Raw genomic sequence first — 18553 nt, 5'->3', positions numbered from 1 at the left:
TGCATGTCATTGACAACTTCACCTCTTTCAATCACACACTGACTCTGTCTTATGGCAACATCAATGGCAGACAAACATTTCTGACAACAAAGTTTAAGCAAAATTTATGAAAAATCAGCAGAGTTATAGTAAATTGATTTATTTAATTATACATTTCCAGTTTTAATTGCGGATTTTTTTCAATTATTGGTGAAACTAGATAACAATGGTAGAAAAACAAACAAACCCAAAATGACTCAATTACATGTGCAGTCTCTGAGATTGTTACATAACAACAAAAATATACACACATACCCAAAAAGCGCTAGGCTGTTTAAAAATGCAAGTAATAAGAGTCAAATCCATTGACTTGTTGAGAACAGAGAGGCTAATTATTTAAATAAATAGTGTATAGAAAGTTCTATGGCTAATTAATATTAATCTTGTTGTTCATGATATCCACTGAGTCGCTTCGAAGCTTGTTAAATGGAACAGCAGCAGCATCTGCTGCCAAACTACTATTATTGCAATGGGAAGATTAAACAAAAATGTCAGAACACTTCTCAAAATAAATAATATAAAGATAATAGTTCTGCCTTTCTGGCTTTTATAATAAATTGTCATTTGTTTTTAAAGTGGCCAGTCCGTGATCAGTAGTGTTCCTCAGTGTGTTTTTCTATCCAGTATGCTTTTACTACATTGGCAGTGTGTCTGGGATCATTGGCGTACTGAAAAATGAAGTTCCAGTCAGATGTTTTCTGGATGGTATTACAGTAGTAGATCAAAGTCTGAATTAATTAATTTCAATCAATTCTGAAAGGACCTCCAACACACCTGGCTGAAAGGCAGCACTAAGCAGATAACTACAGACACTCACTGTTGTACCTCTCTCTCTCTCTCGACCTCCTCTGAACATGTTGATGATGATTTGAACCAAAGATTTCAAATTTAGATTCACCACTCCATGAGATCTATTGCCACTGATTTTCAGTTCTTGTGTAATTTTGCATATTTCAGCCTTTCCCTTCCTTAAGAGTGGCTTCTTGATAGCCACTCTTCCCCTTTTCATAGATTCAAAGATAATGTAGTTCTCTGTCAGGCTGCTAATAGCAAAATGTCTAAGGACACATTCAATTCGGTTCATTACCAAGTCATCAGTTATGTGCAGACACAAAACTGGTTCATCTCATTAATTAGTTGCATTTTAATGTTTGAATGATTCATGGTTCTGTGTTAAGTTGCTTAAACAACCAAAAAAAGATTCTTCTGAAAATTTTCTGTTTCGGTCAAGTCTTTTCAGGTACCAGACTTGGAAAAAAAAAAAAAACTACAAGAAAATTTGGCTTCTTGGAAGCAGAATACAAAGACATGAAGACCTTTGCACAGTATTGTGCATTTAAAGGTTCTTCCTGTATGGAGGAGTCAGTGTGTGTGTAAAAAAGGCTGCTGCAGCACTGCCACCTCGTGGATTTTGCAGAAATAGCACCAAAACATTGAGGAGAATCAGATGCACTACCGCTAACACTATTAGTGTCGATGGTTCACTATAACGTCCACCTTAGTGAAAACTCTAATGTTCATTTTTTAATGAGCAGTTTTCCGATCAAATTTATGATGATGTTTTGTTGCTTTTAATAATCCATCCCTCCCACATTAACACTCAGAAAAGCATCTTTCTGTAAAAGAAAATCTTTAATGGTGAGTAAAATACATTGAAATATCATCAAATCAAGCAACTCCATATTTTACTGTATCCAAATATCCAAACATACAACTGCTGCTCGTTCTTTTTCAGTCAAAAGGGAATCATCTGATGAAAACATTGCTTCTATACAAATATACAAAAGGATATACAAGATCACAGTCTTTCGGATAACTGAAGAGTGTTATTAGAGTCTACATAGTTCAAGGACGTGACCATGGGAGATAAAATAATTGCCTTGACTTAATGATATAATATAAATCATTAGCAAATGGAGAACAAACAGGACATTTTTATTGGCGTAGGATTTATCAGAGTCAAACAACTTGTTGGCTGCAGTCCATCAACTCAAGTAGGAGTGTCGCTGGACAGTGCTGGCCTCAGAGGATAACATAAATGAAGAGAGCCATGATGGCAGCGCTGATCAGCCCAGAGATCGGAACAGTAACAAACCAGGCTATGAAGATATTCCTGAACAAACGCCAGTCGACTGACTTCCGGGAACGTAACCATCCCACGGCCACCACGGATCCCACCTGTGTGCACATAATTTAAGAGCTCATCAGGTCATGCGCCACCGTGTACGTTACTTGTGCAGAAAGCTTAGCTTATTTCTAATGTATGTGTCTATTTGTAGTAAAGACAGTCCCTTTAGTTTCATTACCTTGCAGTGGGTTGTGCTGACAGGAAGGCCAATATTGGATGCCACCACAACCGTGATTGCTGAGGCCAGCTCGATGCTGAATCCACTAGAAGAGAAGGAAATGTCAGTATGCTTCGACTTTAACACAAATAAGGATTTTATTTGTCAGCCGCATACCTCGACGGTGTAATAGGGGTGAGATCTTTGCCCATGGTCTGGATCACCCTCCGACCCCACACCCAGAGTCCAATGCAGATGCCGGCTCCACCGTAAAGAAGCAGCCAGATAGGTGTCGGTGCACTTGACAAGACGGAGCCACTCTCATACAGAAGCCAGAGAGCCACCAGTGGGCCTATAGCGTTGCTAATGCGAAAAAAAAGTTTGTGTAAGCCATCTGAACAAACCAACGTATATGAATTCTTCAGAAAAAACAAACATCCTTGCCTACCTGACATCATTCCCTCCATGAGCAAAAGAGCCAAAGCACGCAGTGAGTATCTGCAGGAACTGGAAAAGCGAGGAAACGGCAGGCTGGTCGACTTCCAGCTCATCCTCTTCCTGGTCCGTGCCAGCAAGGTCGGTGCCAGCTTCTTGGACCACATTCTCGTCCAGAGCTGCACTCCTGTTGGACACTGCTGAGCTGTAGCTGCTGTAACTGTCCACTCTCGGTCTCCTCTGCAGCCCACCGTCCCCGTCTTTATACCTGACATCTCCTTGAATTCCGTAAATAGCCATGGTGTAGGAGGTGTAGCTGTTGTTCCTCCGGATGGGCCGCTCTTCTGTGTCGCTGTCACCAATACATTCGCCAACCTTGGCCATGTGGAGCTTGTGCAGCAGGTCCTTGTAAAGGCCAGAGTCTTTGTGGATTGTGTGGGACCGACCACTGTGAGGATCAGTGATCACCATGGGGCCTACGGTCCCATTCAGACCTATGAAAATAAATAGTTAAATGTAATTCAGCTGTTGGAGTTTCTTCTGGTTATACTCTATTTAGAGTGCAGATTCAAGTCATTACCGTTGGCGATGTCCAGGTCTTTGGTTTCTGCATCTATGCTGTCTAAATCCGTCTCATCTGAGCCTCCCAGTTTAAAAGCCACCTTCTGACTGTCTGCTGGAGGGCTCTGTGGTCGGGGTGCATGGGATACTGGGGACTGCTGCGGTTGCACGGGTTTGCTGGAGTTCCTCTCCATGAGCGGAGCTGCACAGGGAGCAGCAGCTGTTTGTGCTGGATGAAAGAAGCACTCAGATTTTTAACGCAAGAGAAAGCAGTGATGCCAGTGCAGAAATAAATAGAATTTTAATACATAAGTCGTATATTTTTGTCAACATATTTACAAAAGTATAGTCTGAAAGTCTAAAGTCAGATTTACTCACCTTGGATTTTCTTCCTGAGGCGGGGACAGACGACAAACCAAACAAACAAGGCTGTGACGGCAGCGCAGCCCAGAGAAATGCACAGCGTACCCCACCACGGCACTCTGTCAAACCCCAGCACTGTGCACAAAAGACAGGGGAACGAGAGAGAACACGGTCTCAGAAAAGGTGAAACAGACGCGTAACTAATTCATTCACAGCTCTGTTCCTTTGAAAACAGCGAGAGAAAACTGTTAGCCCTTTCACATTCACGCACAACTTTGATTTACTGTAGAAACATGGCAACGTCTTGAAAGCGCAACTCTCACGCTTTCACATAAACCAAAAAGTCAAGATCACATTTTGTAGGTTGCGGTCACGCGACGTTCACGTTTGCTAAGAAATTATGCAAAATGTTTCAACGGCCTCTTCCAGCACTTCAGCTCGTTCTTACACAGAAGAGTATCAGCGAGAGTGTATGCTCCTACAATCAGATAGTGCGAAAGAGTTCGGCCTTGCAGCCCAGAGATAAACAAACAAAACTGCTGTTAAAGAAACTTAATTTCACTTTCCTGCTAATGCTGGCAGTGCATAGATAAACAGGTGAATAGAATTTAGTCAGGCAACATTTAATAACTTAGCTTACCTGTTTTTCCTCACAGACAACAGCGGCTTAACAACAATTAAAAGGTCGCACGATTAAAGCCACAGCTGCATGGGTGTGTCCCGTCTTCAGCATGCACGTGAAGCCAAACTGGCTTCGAACTCTACTGACCGGACAGACGGCTAAGACATGCAACAAAAAATGATGCTCGGACTGGAACGTGCATGCAGTTTACTATACTGTATTACTCTGCAATTTTGCATTGCAGGAGTTACAATGTGTAATTTCCATGACCCACACACAGACACACACGCACACAGGCCTGCAGCCTTCAGTGAAGGGCCCAGGCCAGCTGACTCCTTGATTAGTTCAAGCCTGCAAACAGAACAAAAAGGAATGGAAATTTTCCATTTATTAGCGGAATCTGTTGTAGAGCCACTTTGATTATTTTCCTGTTGTGTTTGCTCGCTACAACTGTTGATCTTTGCAATTTTTTTATATAGAACATTCTACATCTTCAAGACTGTTTTTTCCTCTCTTTCTTTTTTTAATGAAATTGCTTCCTCTTTATTTGCCACCTACTTTGAGTCCCAACTCGCCCATGTGACCTTTCTCCACCTCATCCCGGGATTTCAACTGCTGTGGCAGTAGCGTGGCGTGTTAAGCAACAATCAAACAAATAACCAGTGCAGTCTGATGACGTAATACTCACATGGTGCTCCTGTAAACATGATAGAGAATAGGTTGATGCCCATTGTGATGGCGTAGAAGATAGGTAGGGCTCGCAGGCCGTTGGGTACAGGATTAGTCTGTGAAAAATACAGACTTTCTCTGTTATATGTTTAAAGTAGCAACATGTACTCAAAAATGATCAGAAACAAGCTGTTCTCTGTTCAGCTGTTGGTGCCTCTATGTTTATATTTTAACTCTTTGAGGGACCTGACTGCTCAGCTGAAACCCTCCAGACTACAGGAAGTACGAGTGCTCGTTATTTTAATGGACCTGATTAAGTATTCCCAGTGAATAAGCTTTACCTTATTCAGAATGAATTTGCGGACAAAATAGAAGAGAATTGCTGACATGATGCCTGACAGCACGGGGGACAGGAACCAGGAGGCCACTGTGGACAAGCGGAGCATATTTTCAATGCGTTAGGAATAAATTTGCTTTTAATTTGACTTGCATTTCATATTTAACGGCTATTTCTATCTATTGAGTGTGGGGTAGGGATAAAAAAAACAACACGTATTCACCAATGCGCAGAAGTTCCATCCATTTCACCCCTTGGTGACCTCTGGCTACCATGGAAAACCCAATTGTTGCTCCAACAATACAGTGGGTTCCAGAAATGGGGAGCTTCAGGAACGACGCTGCCAGCTGCCACACAGCAGAGCCTGGATAACAAAGGCACAGTTGCGATCACTGAAAACACACCAGGCCGAACATCTTCAGCACACACGTGCTCCGATCGTCATCACTGTCTGTGCACTCACCACACATAGCACTTATCGATCCTGCCATCAAGACGTGTTCCGAGCCGTTGTACATCCGGACGTCAATGATCCCCTGCCGGATGGTCTCGCTTACTTTGGCCCCCAACAGGACCGAGCCCACGGTCTCAAAGATGGTGGCCAAGACGCAGGCCTGCCGCAAAGTGACCACACCAGAGCCCACCGCTGTACCGAATGAGTTGGCCACATCATTGGCCCCCACAGAGAAAGCCAGGATGAAGGCGATGATGAAGCCTAGCACCAGCAGCCACAGGTAGCCCGACATGCCAGACTGAGAGGCCAGAGCCACGGTGGTGGCAGCAGCCAGGGTTGCTAATGTAGTTGTATCCATCGCTTCTCACAATATAACTAAGTTTTTGTCACAATCACTCTTATCCCAAGCCAAATTTTTTCTCTTTTCCCCCTTGCAATTTAACAGTAACTTATGAGGTAATATGTTTTTATAAATAAATTACTACCACGATAAAAAATAGAAGAGCCCTTTAGTTCAGATCTAAAAGTTCCAAAGGGAAGGAGATTTAAATTAATTGCTAGCTAGGTATGCAGGGTTTCTCTGTAGGCTTCATTGTAAAATGAGAAGGTATACAGATGGGGGAGAAATCCATTGTGACGGGCAGCCTCTGATGATGCACACTGCAATAACACAAAAACAGGCACAGAAATGCACAAGTTAGTGGCTGAAACTCCTCATCTTCAATCCTTGGAAAGGCTAAGATGAGTTACATATTAACAAGCCCAAACTCCAGTACGTGACACAACCAAACAGTACACACCGCTTTACCTGGTATCCATGATTTACTGGCTAATGGTAGAAAAAAGGAAGTGTTTCGTGTTATCAGCAGTATATTAACACTTCATACACTTCACACTGAAGTTGGACATGACACTACCGCTACTACATGACATTTCCACACAGCGTTTTGTTGGACCAATTCATTAAATTATGACTAGGATCAAAGCAGCAGGTAAGTATGGCAAAAATGGAAAATGCACAACTGTGCAGTTTTACTGAGCATTCAGTGTTAATCAGCGTTTTCACAGAGAGGAAATGGCGCTGCAGTAAAACAAGCAGCTGATTTAGTTTTCTTTAACTTTTGGCGAGTAAAGTTTGTTTAATAGGCGGTTAAGAGAGTAAATCCACGCGTGTGGCACTGCGGGGGACTTACATAACTACAGCAGCCTTTCAAATCCCACTTGCACAAACAAATCCCACCTAAAACTTCAGAAAGAGGTTTGAGAGACTGGGAGTAACTGGGCTCTTAGTTTGTTAGTACTCACTCAGGCCTATAGAAAATAGCGGTATGTTAATCTGCCTTGCTGCCCTTACGTAATTCAAAAGGAGTGAGAGGGGGGAAGACAAGGGGAGCACGAGTAGAGATTAAAGGTAGGTGACACTTACATGTGTAAGCAAAGGTGTCCGCTGTGTTGTCCCCTGCGCTCGCTGGGCTTCTCTGTCAGGTGATCGGCCTTCCTCGGCAGGTGTTATGCAAAGTGAGAGGATGTCAGAGGAGGTGCCAGTCCAGCGGCCTGCAGTGTTTGAGGCTCCCTTTGGAGGTTGGTTTATATATTGCGCCTCAAGTGAGAACCCGCCTTTCCAGAGCAGTCATGGGACACTCGCTGCTGCACTCGGGCTAATGTTTATCGAGCTTGTTGATGGGGGAAAAAAAGTAATTATAGTTTTCTGCTGATTATATTGCTTAACCTTATCCCCCAAATTATATTTATCCAAGCGCCGAGGAAAGACAAATGTCTGTTGTGTTGCCGAAATAGCCCATCTTTCAGTCTAATTCAAAAAGAAAAGTAAGTGAAATATTTCTGGTGACAGTTTGTTTATGGTGGTTAAGCTTCTGCTGTTTGGATATAAACAGTGCGGTGTTCCCCGAATATTACCAATTTTCTAAGAACGGGGACATTAAAACTTTAAAATGACTGAGTAAGATATTACAAACGGGGCTTTGGTGCCACCTGCTGGTCGAATTTAGCAAGTTTCACCCACCAAGGTTAAAGAGGCCTCTGGAAACTTTGTGCTGAAGTGTGTAGTTTACTTCCAAATCTCTGGTAACGTCTCTCTTAAAAAAAATAAAATAAAATAGAAACAAAAAAGTAGTAAACTCGCTGTAGGAAAGTGTAGACTCTATAGCTCACTAAGCCATAGTGTAACTAATGTGAATCAGGAGCCACGAACAGTGCTGATCATCAATCGGTTACTCATCCATGAAGAGTTCATTTACTGAGAAACTCCAGGAGAGTGTCAGGCTGTCAGCAGAACACAGTCTTTTTCCGAAATGGTACAGTACCTCCAAATCTGCTGATCAGTTCCTCTTCATCACCTATTTATTCAGTGCTGGTGGGATTTAATTTGTGACATGTTCACACAAGTGCCCGGCTTTGTGGAATATTTTGACCTTCCCAACGAATGCAGGAAGTTCAAATTACCTAAAAAGGATTGTCCAGAAATGGAAGGATGGTGGAAAACTAAGCATATATATGCGCAAGGAAAGACATTCCTAATAATAATTATATACAGTTATGGTCAGAAGTTTACATCCACTCACAATGGGCATGAATTTCATGGACATTTTTGGTCTTAATAATTTCTTTGAACTTTTCTTTTTCCAGCATGGAATGATTGTACAGCATACATCTTTAATGACTTTAAAAAACAAAAAAATAGATTTTATTTTGTACAAATATATACATACACTCACTTAACTCTTTTAATAAGTGGTGCTGAAGATATTAGATTGATTGACAGCACTCATTGGATTGACCAATCCTCAGAACAATGGTATAGTCCAAGGAGCTCAGTAAAGCTCTGAGGAGAACTGCAGATTTACACAAGTTGGGAGGCTCTCTGGGAGTTATTTCTAAACAACTGCTGATTCACAGATCATCGGTTCAAACAACTGAACGGGAGAACAAGTTATTCGGGTGTGTCACCGCTTTGCCAAGGTCAGGAAAAAGCCCCAAACTGTCACCCTCAGGTGAGAGGAAATTGGTTAGAATGTTCAGGAAGCACCAAGGCTCAAGCCCACCATGAATTGGTTTTACACGGACCAACAAATACCAAGAAAGAAGCCACTGCTCCAAAACTGGCATTTTTAAGCTTGACTAAAATCTGCAGCTGTCCACATGGACAAGCCAAATGTCCTCAGGTAAAAAGTTTTATGGTCAGATGAGACAACGATTGAGCTATCCGTCCACCGTGACGAAAGGCATGTTTGGAGGTGTAAAGGTGAGGCCTTCAAACGTAAGAAAACTGTACCAACTATATAGTGGTCGTGGCATCATTCTCTGGGGCTGTTTTGCTGCCACTGGTACTGGTACATTGCACAAAGTGGGTGGGATGATGATGATGAAGAAGGACTACCTCCCAATTGCTCTACTTCTTTGCACACATGCTAGATGGTTGGACACAGATCAACAGGACAATGATCCCAAACACACATCAAAACTGGTTTTCGGCTGGATAAAACAGGCTAAGTTTAAGCTTCTGAAATGGCCTTCCCAAGCCCCGACCTGAAGACTGTGCTTAAAGGCTGGGTCCGTGCCAGGAAACCAGCAGGTTTAAATGAACTCTACCAGTTCTGCCGAGAAGGGTTGTGAAATATCCAGCTAGAATCATGCCAGAAGATTGTTGATGGCTACCACAAGCATCTGCTTGAGGTGCATGTGTGTATATACTGTGTGCGTATATATTCGAGCCTGTATCCATTTGGGCATTTGTAAACTGAACACAGCTGTATATATGTGTGTTTCTAGTATTTTACACTATTATATTTTTCCCACACTAGCCTAAACACATACACACCCCTACAGTCATCACACATTACCAAAAGCAAAAAAAAAAATCAGATTGAGAAACACAGCAGCTTTAATCAGCTACAGTCACAGATGAATATCTGTTGTCCACCCACAACATAGATGATTCATTTTTTTGTGACTGTTTCTGTGGCTACTTTACATGTAAATGATGCCCATGTGGTGTTCATCCACATTATTCCTTTAATATCAGACGCTCTACATAACAAGAGCATTTGCAAGGTTTTCCAGTCATATTTACTTGTTATAGCCCTTCACTAACACACCACTGATTGTGCCTTTTATGTATTATATTTATAATTTGTTTAATGTTTATTTATTTCTTTTATTCATTACATTTCGATGTTCACAGAGGTTTATTGTCTAAGAAAATATTAAAGATTAGATCGCACATAATGCTCCGTATAAACAGCAATTCCAGAAACTGGGGATGAGCACAGAGCTGCGTTAAAGGGCTTCTTTCTTATCATATTCACTTGCAGCCACGAACGATGCTGCCAGTCAGGGATTGTGAGCGTAAATCCAAATGATCTGTATTTAAACAATTATCCGAGATAACTATCTTTTTTGTCATTTAAGTACATAGCTCGAAGACGAACTCTGAAAAATGAACCGAGCACAAAGCCACAGCGCAGAAACGCAATCTTTCCAGGCAATCATCTTCTCAGGAGATTAGTACTTAGAATTGAAACTGTTTAGAAAAAGTCTCTCAATTTGTTTACAGAGACCTAACTTTTGACAAACCAGAGAAATTAAGGAACTTTCCCAGAAAGGTTAGTCAATCTCCTGTATAGTGAGGCATACTTAATTACTATTGCTACGAGTTAAATGGTGTTTTCTGTCATGTTTGAGGTATTTAGGATTGTAATGACCAGCCCCTGTTGCCTCACACAACAATGTGCATTTTGTTTTGCAGCAGCATGAGAAGCCCTTCTCTTGACATTCTCATGGCAGGTTGATCTATATAATTTATATCTGTGAGCCACTTTCAGCTTAGCTGTGCTGAACTGCGGTGGTTGATATATGAGACATGTTAATATTTTACCCTGGTTAAACAGAGTGTATGTGTAATCCAGTGTATGACTTTATCTGGTGCAAAAATATTAGCTAATGTGGTCGACTCACAGATTCATTTAGCACTGAATATCACACCCATTTTTCCTTTTAGATAGATTACTTCCTCCTACCGTGTAAAACATTCAATGAAAAGTAAACACACACACTCACTCACGCTGCATTGTCAGAGCATATGAAAGCACATGTGAAATGGATTATTAATCAAGAGGGATGTTCAGTCGCCTCCTAGCGGTAAACTGGGAAAAGCATTATCCTCTTCCTTAAGTTTCTTAAGGTCCCCCCATCAAAAGGTTTACCCACAGAGCTCTGCTTTTGCTTATTTGACTCGTCCATAATGCAACAAGAGACCATTTGTCATTGACAAAGTCGGCCGTATATGGGTAACCCGAGGGCCTCTAGGTGGCATTCCTGTCCGTGTTCAGGTTACGCGGGCTGATGAGTGGAAATACCAGTTTGTGTCTTAAGGAGAAAAATGAATAATCAGCAGTTTGGTCACTGTTTGCTGCTGTATGCATGCACCCCCTCCACAGTCTGTTAGGTGCAAACTTCACATCATCGTTTGGTGGATTTCAGATTTTTGCGCAGATCTTTAAACTAAAGCCACATAAGCGAGTAAAGCCAACGTTTAATACTTAGCTTTAGTTGTTTTAAAGTAGGAGGATTTTCACTTTGCTCTTTCAACTTACCCCTCATTTAAAGCTTTCTCCCCTATATGCTCAGCTTTTCATGACAGTTGGGTTAATCCCCACTTCTTTTCAGCTAGCCCAACACTGTAATTTTTTGTTGTTGCTATGTTTCCTTTTACATTTAAAATTAGGCAAGATAGGACATGCAAATCAGTAACTGAAGAGTGTGGCTGGTTCTCATGCTCAGGCCTATGTTAGCCCAACCCTTTCTTCCACTTTTCCCTCCCTCCTATCCCTTGCCAAACAGGATCTGTAGGATCTTACACAGTCATTTTCTCAGGAGACAGGAATGTCAAAGCACAAGCTTTGTGCCTGCTGGAACTTGCTCCCTACATTCTGTAGAACCTCCAGGAAAAAGTACAGAATGAGTTACCCGTACATCCATTTAATTTCCACTCCTGTGTGTATCATCAACCGCTAGTTAAAACGCAGTGCCGGATGTGTTCTAGACACACGTTGACTCACTACTGAAATTAGGTTGTCTGGTATGCCACCCTGCCCTATCTTAACAAGGTGTCCTTGGATTCACGTCCCTTTAGTTTGAAAGGCGATTCGTTTCATTTTACTCATTTTTATTTCAACGTCCCATTTTCTGGAGACATTTGTTGTCCAGACCATTCACACTCAGGGAACAAAAACATGGTTTACGAGATATGAATTTTAGGTCTTTTTAATTGTCTGGTTTGTGTACAGTTTAAAAGCACATTTTACAGCAGATAGGCTAGTCACTTAGACTGTAAAGCACCCAGGGGTATCAGATTATAAATATAATACAGTGTAACTGGCATTCAGAGAAATGACACATTTACAAAAAGAAATGTAAAGGATTTTTTCCCCAATCATCCCACATCACCATCTACATTATCTCAGCTTTTCAAATGCTATCAAGCAAGCGGAGGATAGAAATGTAACAAAATATGTCGATGTCCCAAATAATGCTACATTTGTTTGTGTTGCTGTATTAAGCTTGTAGACGCGGAGATCCAAATTGACAGCACTCCTGCATCTGTAAGCTCGCTCTGTCAACTCCTGCACTGGCATTTGCAGCCAGACAGACAGCAGAGCCGTCTGCAGAGTGGCAGTGAAATGTTAAAAGTCTCAAAGAGTCCAGTTTCCACCAGGATCAGATGCCATTTCTACTTTAATTGACAGACCAGTGGCTGGGCGTTAGCACTGAGCTGCTTGTGGACTCTTTGCGGCACAGATTTGGGCTGTGGCTGTAGGTGGGGGAGTGAGTGACACTTGGACTGCTGGGCGGTGTGGAAGAACAGGAGGAAGACTTGGATTTAATCTGTAGCCACTTGTCTCCCAAAGCCTTGGCAAAGTGGTCGTCGACGGACACGCTGATGGAGAGCTGCTGGGACTGAGCTTTCTGGTAGTGAACACCCAAGCTCCTCTGGAAATGCTCCTCGAGGACGTTATCATAGTTGTCTTTGGGAACCACTGCAATATAGAAGACGAATGGCAAACCTTTACATACACACCTAAGTGAGTCAGTAAAAGTGCGTGGTATGGCTGTGCTATGAGGCACGTGTGATGACTAGGGAGTGACCTTCTGGGTAAATGAGCTCATTCCAAGTGAGTGTGAGACTGACCTGATGAGTGGCCCACGGATCTTGAAGAGGGGTTTCGTAACGAGGAGGCGCAAGTGATCACAGAGGGACGTATCTGGAAAAAAGAAAAAGAAAAAGAAATGGGTCAGTAATTAGACTCAAAGTAATTAGACTTGAAGCACAGGTTGTAACCCTGGTTTTAAGCTTTCGTTTCATTCCACAAACTTTGTGTTTTTGTTCTGACTTTGGCTAAACCTGACTGTGTACTCGCTCTTCAACTGCAACAGTTTAAATTAAAAACAACACGATCTGAAAACCGATTAAACTGGTTGGGTTTGCGCGTGAAAGTCAGCTCCCTCCCAGTGTGGTGGCATAAACAGGTCAGAGAGAAAGCAGTCTGTTTGGTCTTGTTGATGGCATTCCTCCCTCCATTACTCACATTTTCTTCCCGAATCCGGCTGGATTGCATAGCTCAGGCAAGCTTAGGCTTGCAGACACACTTAGATGCAGAATGCTTGTGCAGCTGGATTCACTGACTACAGATAATGGACCCCTGTGGTTGGTGGCCTGAAGCTATGCTGAGGTTATACAGTAGGGTAAACAGTATGACCTCCTAAATACCCTGTGTTCTAGACAAGCTTTGCTGAATTACCTGGATTTGACTGGAAGAGGTGCCTTTATTCTTTTCCTCTGCGCTTTCAGTTTCTTTTCTGGGTTTCTTGATGAGGGCAAGGGGTTCATCCATGACTGGTGTGTAGTACACATGGGTGGGCAGAGGGCTGGTGGGGCTGGGTGTTGGACTCAGGGTTTGTGTTGGACTCTGCTGGCTGCTGAACACTGCTGGGGCTGCTCTCTGGGCCAGCCTGCTTCGGCTCATCGCTCGCTCTCGTCTGAAACAATTATTTGAAAGAGTTTCAGACCCTCGTTGCTGTCTTTTTTTTTTTTTTGACAGAATTTGCATTTAATAAGTTGAATCTATCAAAAGAAAATGTTCTTAGGAAAGTTAAACAGCTCAACCAACCTTTCCTCCAAAGTCAGACCTCTCTCGTGGCTGCGCTTGCGTTTGATTGGATACACCGTTTGGGTTCGAGCCCGGTCGTGTGTCATATGTCTGTATCTGTCTTCGCTTCTGAGATGAGGCTGACCTGCAGAGCAAAATTAAAATGCGGGATTAGAAGAAGCATGCAGACTTTCAAAGAAACACGACCCCATCAGGGGTGCCCGCGGTCCCTTTGCCAACGCCGATCCTACGTCAGATCACTGATGGTATATTGTGACGTTTGTGATTGTATCTAACTGGCAATGATGTGAAGCAGTGATGACTAACTGCTTGTTTTGATCCATGACATCAACTTGCACGACTGCTTTTCGTGGGAAAGCGTTTTTTTTTTTTTGTCACCGTTAATCGTAAACTCCGTTAAGCTGTAGAACTCGATTTACCTGATCAGTGAGGGTTACAACACTTCACAGCTGATTCAATGCTAACGGTAAATGTTGTTTTTCTACATATTGGCATTCAGCCCAGTCACACGCAAACAAGTTTTTTTCCCCCTATTTGGATGGAGTGCAAAAACATCAAACTGCTCTCCGTGTCTGAGGACCCCGATTTGGGCGTCAACCATTTGTGAAAAGGCCATCAAGGCGAAACACGTACACATCCTGGATCTTTGCAATTACACAAGTCGAAACACATCGACAGGCAGCTGCTGATGTCAGTGGCTTGTTCAATCAGAGGAGTTTAAAGCATGTCTACAGTGCAGGACAGACACACTAAATGGGCTGGATGTCTCAGTCTTTTGCAGGTTTATCACCCATCAAATGTCAACCAAAGCCACACAGGGGGGCGTTTGGGAAAATCAGCCTGCAGTCACATCCCCAGGCTGATGTGTAATGCATGCAGCCAAAACACAAGCACTGTTTGAAAATGTAATGGCAGCACAATTGCACTGTGTGTTCCGTTAACACTTGGAAATCCACACTGACGGGCAGCAGTGCTAAACTGTATTCAAATCAGCCAATGGATGTATTTAAAGAAACAATAGTCTGTGGTGCCACACTGAATTGAGACAGTCTGTTTAAATTGGTTTTGCATTCCTAGAGAAAAACAAAACAGCCTTCACGCCCACACTGCTCACTCCAGTTCACATTTCCTAACATCTAAACTCTCCAATAGCACATGTGAGCTATTCCTTCACACAGTGTGGCTTTGTGGAGGGGGGTAGGTATAACCACACCTATGCTGATTTTCTAATGCCTCGGGCATGGTTATTTCTTCCTTATTAGCAGAGGGAAAATGCTTCCTGACCTTTTGGTTCACTGCATTTAAATCTGATTTTATTGTTACCCAACAGAAACGCATGGTTTAGAAAAGCTCAGTTAAAGCCTCAGGTGAGTATTTACAGAGTCTGTATGTAAGATTCAGTGTATTAAATATATTAACCGAAAAAGCCAAACGTGGTTCTAGCAGTACACATACTTGATTGTTTACTTATCGCTGTCATTTGATTGTCACCGTATCTGATTCTTTCTGCCTGACTTCACCTAAATATCACAGACAGACTAAATGCCACTTAATTAACACAGATGTTGTATATAGTTCATATCATATTGAGAAATACATATTAAATACGCATACTAATAAGTAAATGATATGGCACAACCACAGCAGAGATTTATTTCCACAGATCCAAGTATTCACTGTCATCAAGAAACATGAGGACATTTTTAAAAAAGCGTAAATCGAGCTTACCTTCTAAAATGTAGACCTTGAAGCCACTGCTCATCCGAGTTATGTATTGGAAGTTAGCCACAGCCATTGCTCCTTATCTTTGTGTTGCTGAGCCCAAATACAGAGGAACACCTTGACTGCTGGACTTTACAGGACACAAAGAGCCTCAGTTATAGACTGTATTGGAAAGGTAATGAGACGCTGGTTCTGAGCGCCGTCAGGTAAAGTATCAGGTGAGTGCGGACAGACCTGTGACTCATTTCCTGCCTTTCCATTGGCTGCTGCCCGGGCCAATGAGAAGCCCCGGTTCACTCATTATTATTACTGCATGTTGGGAATGTGCCTGCAGTTAGGCCCATCGCTAAAGTAGAAAAAAGGCGCTAAATGTCACAGTATACCAGACTTTACTCTGATTAGAGAACTGTTTGCTTTATTCGGCACTTTCTCTTATACGAAAAGTTCCATCCTGAAAAAACAAACAAACAACCCCCCCCCCCCCCGTCATCAATTATTTTCTTTCAGTTCCTTGTAGAGTGTGCCTGCGGGTTTCCCCATACATGGAATCAACACCTGTCCCCCTCCCACCTCCCTCCTAATCTGCAATCTCACCAAACTGCATTTTTCCGAGTGCTTAGCCCACCGGAGCTCCAGTCATTCTTCTGACCTGCCCATACACGCATGCAGCTGTACTCTGAGCCTGCCTCACCAGCAATCCGAGGGCTTTTGTTGATGGCCAGACAAAGACTCCCTAAGTACTGAAAATGTTGCTGCTGCCATGAGAAAAAAAAAATTCTTCTGAGAGTGTAATGCGAGTCTGACGACATGTAGAAGGCCTCGGAGGCAGCTCACTTAGATACGTGACAGTTCTAATGAAAAAGGGGGGAAATCATTATTAATGTCATTGTTTTAAGGTGTATCTGTAAAACTTATTGAGAAATACCATTTTGTGCTGTCTGGACTTTGTTGATATACAAGTGGGAGATTTCTACTTGTGAGTTTTACCCTAACAGGTTGGTGAATTTTGTTTAACGTGATAAAAAGCTACTCTTTTAGAAGTCCCACTGTTCATACGTGCATGGAAAATATTAGGTTTAATTTAAGCTCAACAGTGCCCCCTTATGTCGTACAAAGCAATAGCACGGTCAGGGGTAGGAAAATAACTTGTGGGGGGGAAAATGCAGTTTAACGTTTTAAAAATGAAATGAATGTGGTTATAAATCTGCAAGTGGCCAGGGAAGCTGTAGAAGTTCTAGTTTTGCAACGATTGTCCTAACTCTTGTTCTAATCTCTGTAGAGATGATCTCACACTCCTTCAATAATGTTGAATTCCAATTCATGACTGATGTGTTTTTCTACTCAGGTATGAATTTACTGTACTGGCAGTGAGCTGGAGATCAGTGTCATGCTGACAAATGAAGCTGCTGCCAATCAGATAATTTCCAGATGGTGGATCCAGATCTCACTTTTCCTTCTTGTTCATATTTTCCTAAATTTTGACAAGATCTTTAACACTTCTGCATTTCAGCAGCTTCAGACCACGACAGAGCCTCCACTGTGTTTTACAAATGGCTGTAGATACTTGCTTTACCTCTCTCCTGACCTCCTCTGAACATGTTGATGATGATTTGAACCAAAACCTAAATTTTCTAATTAAGACCTGTTGATTTTCAGTCCAGTTCTAGTGTAGTTTTGTGTACCGCAGCCTTCCCCCCCTGTTTCCCTTCCTTAAGAACGGCTTCTTTACAGCCACCCTTAAGCAGAGGCCATTTCTGATGAGGCTTCAGCAAACAGAACGATCACTGAAGTTCCAGATGCATGCCTCAGGACCTCCGCCAGTTCTTTGCTGGATTTTAAAGGAAGACTTCTTAAAGCCATGACCTTTAAATGCCCATCTGCTGCAGATAGTAGTTTAGGCCTGTGACTTCTTTTTTTATCCCCTGTTTGTTCAGTTTCCATCTGATTTTTTTAAGCACACACAGCATACCATGATCTCTCTTTTGGAATAAACACATTTACAGAGAAAAACATAAAGGTAGGGCATTCATTAAGTTAGAAAGTAGCCTCATCACTTTGGGTAAAAGTTGAAATAATTATTTTCTGTTAGCCTAGCCAAACTTGCAACACTAATCTATATTTTAATTTAGTGAGGAGACTCCACTCCACTGGTGACTGCAAGCAAGAAAACACCCGAGGAAAACACCAATAAATAAATGACGCCGTCAATAACTATCATAAACCTCCTTGTATGATCCATGATAAAGCAGCTGTGTGCGACACACCACAGAGCACAAAGAGCATTCCCCTTTCTGAATAATCGAAAGTGTGTACTGATGGTTACCTGACAGATGCATTGCCTGGGCATGCCTTCATGGTGGGCAGGATAATGACAGAAAAAAGGGGCACAGAAAAAAGAAAGGCAAGCTAGAGAGCAATTGCTTCTCTGGTTTGTGAACTAAAGTAATCGAGCCACTTTCTATGAAATCACACAAATTCTAATGTAATAAAACTAAAATCCATCCACTGAAAAATAAATGTAAACTAATGATACATTAATAGGCAGTTCACTATTCCCAACTCTTAAGATCGGAGCTAAATAGCGGTATTTTTTACTAGCAAGCAACAGGCTATTTATTATCTCTAAAATGCATTAATGATTTAGATAAGAAATGCACCCGGCTCTAGGCCTCTATCCGTGTCTCTGTAGTTTCTGCCATATGGTACAGTTTCCATAGAGCAACCCATGGCTCCCAGGGGGGTGGGCTCCGAGTATCACTAACAGACGGCGCATCCCTCACTGTCTGTATTGACTCAGTTGAAAATCAAAAGTAACACCCTGTTTCAGCAGGCCTGACAACCCAGCAGTTGGTGTGCCGCTGCTGCTTTATTGGAGCCAGC

General features: G+C 42.3%; 2 protein-coding genes across 2 annotated transcripts; both read right to left on the bottom strand.

Moving 5' to 3' along the window:
- Nucleotides 1–1665: 1665 nt before the first annotated feature.
- slc20a1a (solute carrier family 20 member 1a) lies at nt 1666–7341 on the bottom strand. The gene is made up of 11 exons (XM_085425120.1): nt 7192–7341; nt 5775–6425; nt 5535–5675; nt 5316–5401; nt 4994–5090; nt 3699–3818; nt 3340–3549; nt 2773–3253; nt 2502–2687; nt 2346–2430; nt 1666–2217 (listed from the first exon to the last, which is right to left on the bottom strand). Exons 2-11 carry the CDS (start codon nt 6121–6123, stop codon nt 2062–2064), a joined length of 1911 nt encoding a protein of 636 aa, XP_085281246.1. The 5' UTR covers nt 6124–6425; nt 7192–7341; the 3' UTR covers nt 1666–2061.
- A 4690-nt stretch (nt 7342–12031) lies between these two features.
- Nucleotides 12032–15865, bottom strand: vgll4l (vestigial like 4 like). Its single transcript, XM_085425119.1, has 5 exons — nt 15680–15865; nt 13952–14075; nt 13583–13820; nt 12973–13045; nt 12032–12820 (listed from the first exon to the last, which is right to left on the bottom strand). The coding sequence occupies exons 1-5, from the start codon at nt 15744–15746 to the stop codon at nt 12519–12521; spliced, it is 804 nt and encodes a 267-aa protein (XP_085281245.1). The 5' UTR covers nt 15747–15865; the 3' UTR covers nt 12032–12518.
- Between the last annotated feature and the right edge of the window lie 2688 nt (nt 15866–18553).

Source organism: Rhamphochromis longiceps, linkage group LG12, assembly GCF_057381845.1.
Source record: "Rhamphochromis longiceps isolate RC_006_pf linkage group LG12, R_longiceps_female_GT1.1, whole genome shotgun sequence".
Taxonomy (NCBI): domain Eukaryota; kingdom Metazoa; phylum Chordata; class Actinopteri; order Cichliformes; family Cichlidae; genus Rhamphochromis; species Rhamphochromis longiceps.
This window is presented reverse-complemented; position numbering and strand designations above follow the sequence as displayed.